The 13,288-nt window shown below is 35.8% G+C and overlaps 1 protein-coding gene across 1 annotated transcript in view; it reads right to left on the bottom strand.

Annotated features, from left to right (window-relative positions):
* LIFR (LIF receptor subunit alpha) overlaps positions 1–13,288 on the bottom strand; it is a 77,552-nt gene that overhangs the window by 24,006 nt on the left and 40,258 nt on the right. Inside the window, exons 6-11 of the mRNA XM_069556154.1 lie at positions 11,688–11,862; positions 9,386–9,640; positions 5,370–5,499; positions 4,770–4,939; positions 2,676–2,821; positions 1,319–1,481 (exon numbers count right to left, since the gene is read on the bottom strand). Of these exons, the coding sequence (XP_069412255.1) occupies positions 1,319–1,481; positions 2,676–2,821; positions 4,770–4,939; positions 5,370–5,499; positions 9,386–9,640; positions 11,688–11,862 (1,039 nt within the window). The remainder of the gene's footprint in view (positions 1–1,318; positions 1,482–2,675; positions 2,822–4,769; positions 4,940–5,369; positions 5,500–9,385; positions 9,641–11,687; positions 11,863–13,288) is intronic.

Here is a 13,288-nt window from a genome sequence, read left to right as displayed (position 1 = left end):
TGCCAACAGCCATGTGAGTGAACCATGCTGCAAGCCAATCCTCTAGACCCACTCAAGCCCGCAGCCCCCACTCAAGCCCGCAGCCCCCACTCACATCCTGACGGTAGCCTCCTAAGAAACTCTAAGTCGGAGCCACTCAGCTAAGCTGCTCCTATACTTCTGATCCAAAGACACTGTGAGATAACAAATGCTTGCAGTTTTAAGCCACTGAGCTCTGGGGTAATTTGTCACAGCAACAAATAACTAGTACACTCTCTCTCGGGACTCAAGCATGATCCAAATAACTCTTGGATGCGTTATAAAGATCCTCTCATCTCTTTCGTCTTCATGTGAAGAGACAAAATTTGGGTTAATACCTATCAGTTTTTGTCTTACTGTTTCTCTGCTTATTGCTTCCCCCATGGTTCAAACAATGAAGAACCTGCCTGCCATGCCAGGGACCTGGGTTCAACCTCTGGGTCAGGAAGATCCCCTGGAGAAGGGAATGACAACCCACTCCGGTATTCTTGCCTGGGAATATGGATAGAGGAGCCTGGCCAGCTATAGTTCATGGGGTCGCAAAGACTTGGACACGACTGAGCAACTAACACACATTACATTTTTTGGAAGAAGTTTGATATTCCCTGTATTATATAGTGCAAATAAATCTTTTGCTATCTTTTATTGAATAATTTCTGAAAACTACACCTATTTCTAAATTTTTGCTGTTTGTTTGAAAGTTGATATCTGGATTAATCAAGAATAGAATCTCATTCTGTCTTTAGAAATTTTCATACTCAGAAAACCAGTTACCTGATTTTAAAGATATTTTGATCTGGGTGTACCACAGAAACTAAAAAGTTCAAGAACTTATAGTCCCAACCATCCTTAGGCCTAAGTCACAATATTTTACCAAATTAGCTTTATTAATAATTGCTTTCAATAAAGAAACACTATAAATAGATCATTATAATTAAAATACCAGGAATAGGAAGAAAAAGTATGAGAAAAACCACCCCATAATCTTACTAAATTTCAAGTTTGGTTTCCTGTGTATCATCCTGTGTATAATACAGTTATAATCATATTGTGGATAAGGCAGCTTAGCCGTTTCACGTAACATAAGCCAAGCATTTTTTCGTATTATCACGAAACTAAAACCCATCATTTAAAATCTTTGTATGGTATTTTACTAGTAGGTATTAAATAATTACACAATTTATCTAAACATTCTCCTACTTTTAGTCACTCTGGTGACATTTTTGTTAAAAAAAAAAAAAAGGTATAAAATTTCAGGATCCATAGTAACAATTAGCCATAAATCATTCAGTTAACTTACTGGCTTCTGTGGTTAAACACTGTTTTTCATTGCTCCATTTGCTCCATTTCCAAAAAGGGTCAGTAGAACAACGAATCCGAAAAGTATATATGGTATATGGATTTAACTTGTCCACAGTAGTAAGATAATTTGAACTTTCTACCCCCCTCATTGTGACATTCCGCTATTAGAAAACAAACATATACATTACATATGTAATATCATTTGTATATGAATAAATATACATATACATTTATTTTTCAGAAGAAACCCTCCCAAATTTGCAACATAAATTGACTGAATGTCCTAAGACTTTACCTCTATAAAACCAAAGACAGTTCATCTACTATATTTTAATTCTTATATAAAATTCAAAATCAGTGAAATTATGTTCTGCAATAGCAAAAAAATTAAAGTATATTTTTAATCCAAATGTTGAATCTAAGTAATAATGGTCAATTAAATTATGCAGAGACGATGATATTCTGTCTATGGTTAATGGTGATGCAATATGCCTTAATATAATTTAGTAATCCAAGATGACCTGGAGTATTAAATACATTATTCACATATTTGGAAGCTTATTGGAGGCAAGCATCATTTATGCATTATTTTTTACATGGCACTTAGAACCCCTAGTGCAGTGCTAAACATGTAGAATATCCAACAAATATTTAAACCAAATAAAATTAAGATGAAGCAATCTGAAACAAATTTGAGGATTTGCATGTCTCCGGAAAGTCTCTGAGTTCCCAATTACTTATTGCAAAGGAACTTTCTGTGTTGCATTTTGTAGTTTGACCGATTTTTTAGAAATTATCAGTACATTTCCAAATAACTATTTAAGTAGAATGTTATTTATTTTAGATCTACCCCAAATTACAAGATGGTGCAGCATAAAAGTCAACTTAAGTATTTAAAATGTATTAAAAAGTCATGTTTTGACTTATAATGACCAATTATAACTTGCTCCTATTGCTGCACTTAGCAGTTTTAAATATCACATCATCTCTCTGCTGCTGATTAGTCCATTAACTAACACAAAGGCTACAGCAAAAACTACTCATTCATTCACAAATTTATTGAGCGCCCGTTACATGCCAAGGACTATACTAGATCTAGACACATTCTGAGTAGCAGAAGTCATACTTATATTCTATAACACCTACTACTACAATTGTTTTTAAGTGCTAAATGTTTAGACCATCTAAAGTATGTATACACACACACACACACACACATACACAATGGCTCTTAGGAAACCTCTATAATAAGTAATCTGAGAGCTTATACATGTGAATTTACTTAATTCTTTCTGAAAACTACGTATTTTATCCAAAATAATGTCAAAAGAAGTTTAGAGGAGAATCTTACTCACCAATTCATGCTCTGAGTTAGTTTTATTAATTTCAATTTGACATAACAGTTTAATTTTTGTAAAGTTGCCCGGTAAATGCCAGGAAAGTGTCACAGCTGTTGAATTAATATCCTTCACTTTGAGTGAAGTAGGAATATGGGGATGAACTGTAAATATAATTTTCAAAAATTACTTTAAAAGTTCTTTTCTAATATGACAAATGAGAGCCAAAGAAAACAAAAAACAGGAGATGTGTTATTAGTGCTGATCAACAATGTTCCACCCAGTGTTTGTGGAAGACAAACCTCACATTTATGGCCTGACACCAGGCCAGCATTGCTTAAGAACCATTCACGCTCAAGGTTTCTCAGTTAGCCCCAGAAATACTAAAAGGTAGTCTCTACCTTTAAGGAACCTCTCCTTTACTTGAGGAATGACAAACAGAAAGAAAGAAAATCAAGAGTATATATAGTAAATCCTAATGTGTGGTATAGATATTAACAGATACTGGAATTTGGCTGTAAGTAAGTGTAGATGTACAGTGAAGATGGGACTTAAGATGAGCCTTAGAGGATAAACCAAAGGAAATTGGCAAAACTATTGCAGAAAAGCATTTCAGGCTGGAGTCCTGGCAAGAACAAAGGCACACTGAAGCAAACTACACACTATATTGGATATACTGCATATACCAATTTGAGTGATAGAAAGAATCATGGGAAAGACAGGGTTGAAATGGCAGAGGGCAGATAAATACATACAAAACTGCCACTCAAATATAAAATGTAGCCTTTCTGATCTTAGGGGGAAAAAAATCAAGAAATAACGAAGTAAGGCAACAGGACCATCTACTAATCACTTGTACGCTGTCTTCTAATGCAAATGGTTTAAGCCCTTAGCCCCCGACTATCTCTAAGAGAAGGCTTCTGTGCTACCGCTCCGTATATTGTAGAGCTGGTCTCAGCTGATACATGTGGAAAGACCACAGGAATGAATGCCAAAAGAATGACCTCTTTTATTTCTATTTTGATCTCTATATTAATAGGGTTGGTAAAAATTCAGAAATCATCAGTAGTAAAACGGAACAAACTATTTACTGATACATAAAACTACGTGGATGGATATCAAAGACATCATTCTTAGTAAAAATGCCAACTTCCTGTGGCGCAGTGGTAAAGAATGTCTGCCAATGCAGGAGATGCAAAAGACACAGTTCGATCCCTGGGTGAGGAAGATCCCCAGGAGGAGAAAACGGCAACCCACTCCAGTATTCTCGCTTGGAGAATCCCATGGACAGAGGAGCCTGGCAGGCTAGATAGAGTTCACGGGGTTGCAAAGAGGCAGAAATAAGCACAAAGGAACACACGAATGCCAAAGGTCACACAGCGTATGGCTCCATTTACACACATTCCCCATATGACAAAACAACAGACATGAGGAACTGATTAGCTGTTTTCCAGGGACAGAGATTCGTGTGTGTGTGTGTGTGTGTGTGTGTGTGTGCGCTGGTGGGGTTGCTAAAGTGACAGCAAGAGGTAGTTCCTTTGGGGTGATAGAACAGTTCTGTATCTTAACTGTATCTGGTGGGTTACATGAATCTATACATGGATCTGACTGCACAAAGCTAGACACATACCACACACAATCAAATGCATAAAAACTGGTGAAAAGGGAGCACGGTCAGTAGTCAGGTTCAGTACTGAACCAGGAGGGTCAACTGCCTAACTGAAGTACAGTTCCATAAGATGATACTACTGAGAAAGCTGAAGGAGGACTCTATTATTTTTGCAACCATCCTTGAGTCTACAATTATTTCAAAATAAAAAGTTTCTAAAATATTGGGCAAAAATATTTTCAGAAATCAAAATTATTAGATAAAGCCACTTACAATTTCTATAAAACTAATTCAAATTTTTATTTGAATTCAATAACATAGTGAAACTTGAAATTTAAATTTTAAAGATTTTTAAATGAAATTTTAAAAATGAACACTAAGTAACTATACAGGAAATAATCAGTAATTAAAAAGAAAATCCCTAGAAGCACTTTTCATTAACCTCAAGACATTTTACCACTTCTAAAGTTATTTTTAAGACACTGGTTTATGCAGCAACTTACCTTTTTCAGTTATGTTAACTAAAAGTGTTGATTCTGTCTGACCCAGAAGATTTTGAGCATTCAATGTAAAATTGTATACTTCTTGATTTGAAAGTATTTGAAAGAATAACTGGTAGTTTTCATTTGCGGACACTTCATCTCTGTTAAATCTAACATATTTCCCTGAAAAACTGAAAAAGAGAATATTAAGGAATATTAATTCCAAAATGGTAAGAGATACATTACAGAAAAAAATGGATGAGTAAATTTCAAGTAGTTTTTTCAAAAAGGCTTATATTTTCAAGTGTAGATATATTACCTACTCAGGGAAGAAAATATATACAATGCAAAACACAGAAGAAAATAATCAGCCATATTCCCACTACCTAGAGAGTCTCTGTTCATATTTGAGGGTTCTTCTTTCTAGGCTTTTTAAAAAAAGATGACAAGATATTGAGTCTGCGATGTGCTTAAGTTAGAGTGTTTATAATATACCCAATTTTCTACAGCATATTTTATTTTATATCTTTTATATAAATGAAATAGAGCATCTTCTTATGTCATTTAACATCCTTCCAGTGTGCTCCTTACTGTCTGACAACCTCTCCCAAAGACCTTCACCTTTCAAATAAAGTGTAACTTGTACTGCGTGGGCCCGCCAAGGATGTCGGTCTTCCTGGATTCCAAGTGCAAATGATTTCTTTTAAATCATATGTCTCACAGTTCAGTTTTTGAGGAATGTCTGGTGGATCTAATTTAAAAATGAGAGAAAAAAAAAAAGCAGTTACTTTCATTATATATACCTTCCCTAAAAAATGTTGCATTTTATAAATGTTAATTACATTTTGGACAATTTTCTTAAAAAATAAAATAATTTGCTTATTACATTTTGAATGATGCAGCAATTACCATTTTTTGTATAGCATGTTGTGTTAGAGTTCATATTACATTAGGAATGATGGATTAAAATATACCTAAGAGTGACTATTAGCTCATTTGGAAACTTCCTCCTAGCAACCTTTAGAGATCAACTATCATGTTTTTCCCTTAATCCCATTTCAGAGTCCATCAAATCTCTCAAAGGAACCTGTGTGCAACTAGTTCAATCAGAAAAATCTACAGGTTAAAAGTATTATCATCTATTATCTTTATATTGTAACTTGAAAAGAAGTACCAAATCATAAGTCAATATAAGTCATGTTACAAGTTCCAGAGTTCTTAAATAAGGACTGTTCTTACAAGGACTTACAAGGACTGTTACTTACAAAGTAATTCTTGGTAAAATTCTGCATCTCCCTATATTCAAAGTGACTACTGCTCTTTTGTTTTTTAATGAAACGAGTCTGTTTTTGTAGGGGCAAGACAAGAAAAAGAAAAACAGTTGTCTTTGTTTTGACAGACCTTCGCGTGATAAATTAAAATTCTACAGTGTGACAATGATTACAGAAAGTGATATTTCTATCTTACCTAACCAAGCATATGCAGAAACTGATATTTCCTAGTCATTTTTTTTTAAGAATTAAAAAATATTTACTTATTTTTAGCTGCACTGGGTCTTTGTTGCTGTGTGGGCTTCCTCCACCTGTGGCTGTCTTCATTTGCAGTGCACAGGCTTCTCATGGCAATGGCCTCTCCCACTGGGGAGCAGAGGCTCTGGGCCCATGGTCTTCAGTAGGCACGGCACGTGGGCTCAGGGGCTGTGGCGCAGGGGGCCTAGCTGCTCCTTGGCACGTGGAATCTTCCCAGACCAGGGATCAAACCTGCGTCCCCTGAACTGGCAGACTGATTCTTAGCCTCGTATCTTAGCCACCAGAGAGGTCCCTTACTGTCATATGTATCTAAACCATCTTCCAAGGAGGTTACGGTTTTGTAAACAATTATCTACTTGTTGAAAAACTCTAAAAGATACATTTTTAAAAACCTGTATTTTAAAAATAGTTCTCAGTTTATCAAACAAGATTTAGAAAATTTCACATACTTTCCACAGAGATAAGCATTGCATCCTTCAAAGTATTTGGGATAACATTAAGAGAAATAATGAGTATTTATATGAAAGTTTAACAACTGGTAAATAAAACTAACAATGACTTATTTATTTTGAAAACCATTTTAAACTTAAGGCCAAACTTTTAGTCATTTTATTTAGCTCAAATACCCAAAATTTTGAGGATATTTAAAATGCTGATTATTTTAGGATCTGGCAGATTGTTTTAAGTTGAAATACTTAAAATCCAAAATAACAGGAGCAAACTAGACAGAAGTGGAAGGAAAAATTGAAGGAGAAAAAAATATGAAAGGGCAGTATTTAAAATGTAATGCTTTTCAAGAACCCAACTGAAGCTAGGTAAAGGCTTGGCATAAATCAACTGCCTTTCTATATAGCAGCATAGAGAAAATGCAATTTGAAAAATCAATTTTTAATAGCACCAGAAAACATCAAACACCTAGAAATAAATTTACAAAAAGGCATGAAAGACCTCATCTCACTAAAATAAATGAGACAAAATCTAAATAAATGAAAGGCTATACCATGTTCATAGATTGGAAGACTCAATATTGTAACAATAAAAATCTTCCTAAATTGACAGATTTAATGTAATATCAATCAAAATCCTGGCAGGTTTGAATCTGTATGTGTGTGTAAGGGAAAATGAACAAGCTGATTCTAAAATTATTTTCAGCTTTTTCAGCTTATGGGTTAACAGGATACCCATAAGGGATAGAAAAGTGAATCTTGATCCCTAACTCACACCATAGCCCTTGTTACAGGTTTCTGAAGACTCTCTGAAGTGAAGGTTACCGCTGCTCCTGAATTAACAAATATTGATCAATATTTCAACCTCCAAATGTTAAAAATGAAAGCTAAATTATGAATTAAGTAGGTTTTCCCTACCACTGTAATAAAAATTAGAAAATTGTCAGAAATAATAGTGAATCTTATCATCTTTTAAGTCTTAATTTTTATCCCATTCTTTTACATGAATACTTCACTGTTTGGTATCACTTATCAAGTAGTTTCCCTTCACTGGTTCTTAACTTTAGACTTCATGATCATTTATGAGGGATGTTGCAAATCATTTCCTAAAATTCCATTTAGGAAAGAAAATTTTACTTTTTAAATTTGTAAAATTTAAAGGTATCCTCACTCTCACTTGAATTCCAAAATGTTTACTGGGAAGGCAAGAAGTAATTAAGGTTAGAGCCATCAATCTGAGAAGGGTACCTAATGCTGGTCATTCCCTTGGAAATCTATCAGCAACTGAATGTAATCCATCATAAGTTTCTATGGAAGTGTAAAAAATGGCTGAAAGCAGCTGATGTAGAGCACCACTGAGAATCATTAAAAAAAAAAAAAGGCATAAGAAAAGTCATTCTGTGCCACCAGGGAAGCCCAAGTGATCAAAAGAAATTCACAAAATCTATTCACTACATTTTATATACTTTACTCATGAGATCCTCAGACCACTCAGAACTTTTAAGTTCAGAATGTGAGGTGGAAGAGAAGCACTGCTGGAGGCAAAACCATCAGTGCTCCTACCATTACAGTTACCATAAGGGAGGGAAGAGAAAAACTCTACATACAAAATTACCTGTAGACGGATAACACAAGCCATCTAGGCAGGGCAGCCCACCGACAACTTCTGGAAACATCATGGGACAGAGGTATAAGCATGTTAAAAGATGCCCCTGCATTCCAGAGAGTCCACGGTACACAGAGCACCGTGAGGGGGAACTCTTCCTCCCATGTCCTCCAGCCACCCTCCTCTCATCAGAGAAGTGCAGGTTATGCTTTTGAAAGATTTTGAGCAAAATCCTTACAATTTCTTTAATTTAGGTACTTTAAATAAAAAGGCACACTTTAATCAGGTGAGAAATTAATCTATATGAAAAAATTCCTAAACAATGGAAGATTATTACATACTAACTGCCCCTGACTCAACAAAGCTGTCAACTAAGAATTTTATTTATTTTTAAACTAAGAATTTAAACTAAAAATTAGCAGTTGAATGTCTTAAATCTAATTATAAAATCTGCAAATTATTTATATATATATTCTTATAGGGCTTCCCTTGTAGTTCAGTCAGTAAAGAATCTGCCTACAATGCAGGAGATCCAGGTTCGATCCCTGAGTCAGGAAGATCCACTGGAGAATGAAATGGCAACCCATTCTAGTATTCTTGCCTGGAGAACTCCATGGACAGAGGAGCCTGGCAGGCTCTAGTCCACGGGGTCACAAGAATCGGACATGACTTAGCGATTAAGCCACCACCACATATATTCTTATATGGGGCTTCTCTGGTGGCTCAGATGGTAAAGAATCCTTCTGCAATGTGGGAGACCTGGGTTCAATCCCTGGGTTGGGAAGATCCCCTGGAGAAGGGAATGGCTACCCACTCCAGTATTCCTGCCTGTAGAATTCTATGGACAGAGAGGCCTAGCAGGCTATAGTCCATGGGGTTGCAAAGGGTTGGATGCAACTGAGCAACTTTCACTTTCACAAATTATACAGATACAATTATGTAAAAAACAAGCTTAGAACTCACCTGAACTTGCTTGAAAACAAGCAAAAATGCTGGTACCTTAAAACCCAAAAAACATTAACAGGAACTCTTCAAAAAAAAAAGTAATATACTTACATCCCGCAAAAACAACTGTTCCAAATATGTTATCTTCTACTGAGAAAACCACATTTGTTCCACTACTTGCAGAAGCAGAAATGTTGCGAATCTTGATTGCAACATTTTCCCCATCAAGATGGATAAGGGGACAATGTGTACTGCCAATCTGTGCTGATAACACTTTTTCTTGAGTCACACAACATACTGTTAGATCTGAGCCTGCAAGTATCACTTTGTCTTGAGGAAAAACCTTAGTCTGAGAATCAGGAGGCACTAGAAAGAGCAAAAGGAATTATAAATACTTTAGAAGTCTTTTACATAAATTAGCCCAGTGTACACAAACCACAGTTAGGTACTTTGAAATAATGGTGACTCAAAGAAAAAGTCCCTCCAGGTTTCAAAGGAGCAAGACATACACAAGAAATAAAAATGTGTGTGGTTTTATTTATGATGGGGTGATAGTGGGGAGTGGAAGGGATTGTGGATCAATGTATATAGTTACAGGTTAATATTAATATCTAGGAAGTCCAAAGGTTGATATTAAGCAGGTTTATATCTACCATGTGAAAACTCCACACCAAAAAAACCTGTATGTTAAAGAATTCCACTTCTTTGAAATTACTCTATGTGTTTAGATCAGATGTCTTACTTTTCATTAACCTACATATATGGTTAAGTATTCCACATCCTAAAAGCACTTAAAAATTAAAAAAGCCCAACTCTCTCTATGTTAATGGAAGCCACCCCTTTGTTTTTATTTTCCTAAGTAGCCAATTTAAGAAAAGTATCTCTAGTCTCCTTTCTAACTACTCATTCTTTAATCTCCTGCAATCTGGCTTGTACTCTGCTACTTCTTAAAATGGTTCCATGGCCCAACTGCCCAATCAAATGGCCACTTCTTAGTAATCTTTCCTTCAACTTCCAGAGCATCTGGTATGTTGCCTAAAGTCTTCCTTTTCAAAATTCCCTTCTCTCTTGGGGTGTAGACTACTGACTTTTGCTACTCTTAACACTCTGGCTGCTATTTGCTTTGCTGGCCTCTTTCTTCCATCATCCCTCCTCATACTAGCTTCTAAGGGATCTGTCCTTGGTCTTCATGCCCCTTTCCTTGAGTTATGTTAGCCTCCAAGATTTAAAAAATTTCCTATCACGTATATTAATGATTCTCAAATACACAGTTGACCCTTGAACAATACAGGTTTGAACTGCCTGGGTTCACTTTTACATGGATTTTTTTCAATAGTAAATAGGACAGGATTTGTGGTTGGCTGAATCTTTGGGTGTGAAACCACAGATATGGGGGTTCCTCGGGTGCAGAGGCCAACTATAAATTACATATGGACTTTCCACTGCACAGAGGGTCAGAGCCCCTTACCTCCAGTTGTTCAGAGATCAACTAGATAATTCCAGTTCCAACTAATCACCTGGATGCTGAACTTGTATTCCCAACTGACAATAAGAAGCTGCTCCCAGACACTTCACAGCTATCTCAAACTTAATACTCAACACATTAAATTTATCTTTCCTACCCAGTTTGTTCATATTGTTCTGTCTCATTGGACAGAATCACCAGATACCCAGATGCCCAAACCAATAACCTTTTTTGGCTCTGTTTTTCCCCTGCCAAATACACAGTCACTGATTCTGCCTTTTCAGTGTTTTCACACCTCTCCTCCTTTTCATTTCTAAACCCAGCTGTCCTACTTCATACTTGTCTTTTGCTGAACTACAAGATTCTTATTAGTCTGCCTGCTCCTAGTCCCTCCTTCCTCTGGCCATTTCTCCATATAGTCACTAGAGTGAATAATCCATAATGATCCCCAGCCTTTTTAAGGGCTTCATTTTACTGTCAACAGTATTCCAGGCCCTTTCTCACACTGCCAACATTATACCTGCATATGAGTTTTGGTCAATGTACAGACGATTTGGGGTAAACTTGCAGATTCCTGCAATGTTCTCTGCAATAACTCTGCAGCTCACAGGGGTCTGCTCTATCGGCAAGAAATTGAGAGCTAATTTTTAAAAATACGGACTTGATATCATTACATAAAAATCTTAAATGTTCTTTAATGCTGATTCAAACTGATTTTTAAACCTAGACATTTATCTAATCCCTTAGAATGTTCTTTTAAAAAAACAGATTTCTGAAGCCTCAGAGTTTCTGAATCAAAATGTTCTGGGATGGAAGACATGGAAGATCCCTAGGTGACCCTTCTGCATCCAAATGGGGTTCTGAGAACTAAAAGCTTAAACTCAGCCCTACCCTTAAGCAAGACCAATCTAATTCATCTGAAACAAAATTTTTTAAATAGGCACTTACAAGAGATGTTCTTCAGTAGGCTCCAGTCACTCCACTCTTTGTGACCAGAGAACTGAGGATCGTCAATGTAGCATCTAATCCCCACATAGTGAATGGCACACTCCAGGGGCATGTCTGAAGTCCAGTTCCAATGATGAACTGTATCTTTGCCATTCAGAGTTGTACTGTAGGTCACCTACAAAGTAAACAGAAACACAAAACTCTATTTTCAAGTAGTATGTTCTGCTTTCCTTTAGGGTTAAAAAACAGACTGTATACAATTACCAGCAAAGTAAGTAAAACTGTTTTCTATAACATATTAAGGAGAGTTGGAGTAACAATAACTATGATTCACTTATGTTTACTTCTTCAACTTTAGGGCCTACTTCTTTTTATACTGATATTCATATTATAAAACACTCAATACACTTCATGAGAAAACACACCATTGCCTAAAATGGTCTCCATTTGTCATAGAAAAAAATTTTTAATAGATTTTTATCTCCAAGAGTTAAAATCAGAAAGAGAAGAGCATTTCTACAAAATAAACTATTACTTTAGATTAGATGTATTTTTTATAAAAGCACCATACATTTCAAACTTTACTTTTAAATATGCAATTGATAATAATATAAAAATTTTAATTTCAGTTGTGGAAAATGGGGAAGATTTTAATCAAATACATGAAGATATACTAAAAGTGACCTTGGGACTTGTGGTTAAAAATAACAGATTAAATAAATGTATTTCCTTCTCTTTATTTCATGAAATTCCTCTAACAACAGTAAAAGATTAAAAAAAAAAAAGGCACAGATGCACATGGGCAAAAAATTGAAAAAACAACACCAGTAAGATTTTGGACACTGGAAAACAGATGGGCAAAGGTAACTGACTCAGAAGACTTGAGAAGAGCAAATCTTAAGCCGCCAGCGAGAAAGTCAGAAACAACATAATTTCGATCATAAAAAGGTCACAGGGCTCAGGGACTGGTTGTACTAGGTTATCCTGGAAATGCACAGTGCAGGTAAGGTGCCAAACTGGTAGCCTGACCAAAAGTTACTTGAAGATATATTAGGCACTCAAATCCCCTTCCACATTTTGTTCTACCAAAGGACTATTCTTCACCGTGGCTGAAGAATGGAGATTAACCCTTTGTAAAAGTGAAATAGAATTCCTCTGAATTTAATAGCCCTAGGAAGAACTAACAATGGGGAATACCATACTAAAAACAGGGAGACTGCTAACTATGCATTCTAAAGGCTGGGGCACTCCTCCCTTTCTACCCTACTCAGCACCCAGGATACTGACAGCCAAGTGCATATTCACTAGGTTAGGAGTCTAAACAAACTTTTCTAAGGAGTATATGAACAGGTCAAGATAAAAACCTAAAATAATATTAAGATTTTTACAGCTTGACAGTCCATCCTAAACAAGTATAATGAAGCACTAGTCAACAAGTCCCACACAGGCAAAAAGAAGTTCCAGTTAGACTTGCTTTATTTTTTAAGACTCTCACTTAAATAAGAGCAGCAATCAGAATGACCAGAAAGTGAGAAAAAGTTATAATATGAAAGTCAAAATTCAAAATAAAGAAAAAAGCAGCTTGAAAAACAGACTGCATA

This window comes from Ovis canadensis, chromosome 16 (genome assembly GCF_042477335.2).
Source record: "Ovis canadensis isolate MfBH-ARS-UI-01 breed Bighorn chromosome 16, ARS-UI_OviCan_v2, whole genome shotgun sequence".
Taxonomy (NCBI): Eukaryota; Metazoa; Chordata; class Mammalia; order Artiodactyla; family Bovidae; genus Ovis; species Ovis canadensis.
The sequence above is the reverse complement of the archived record's forward strand: the minus strand, read 5'-3'. Positions and strand labels throughout refer to the sequence as shown.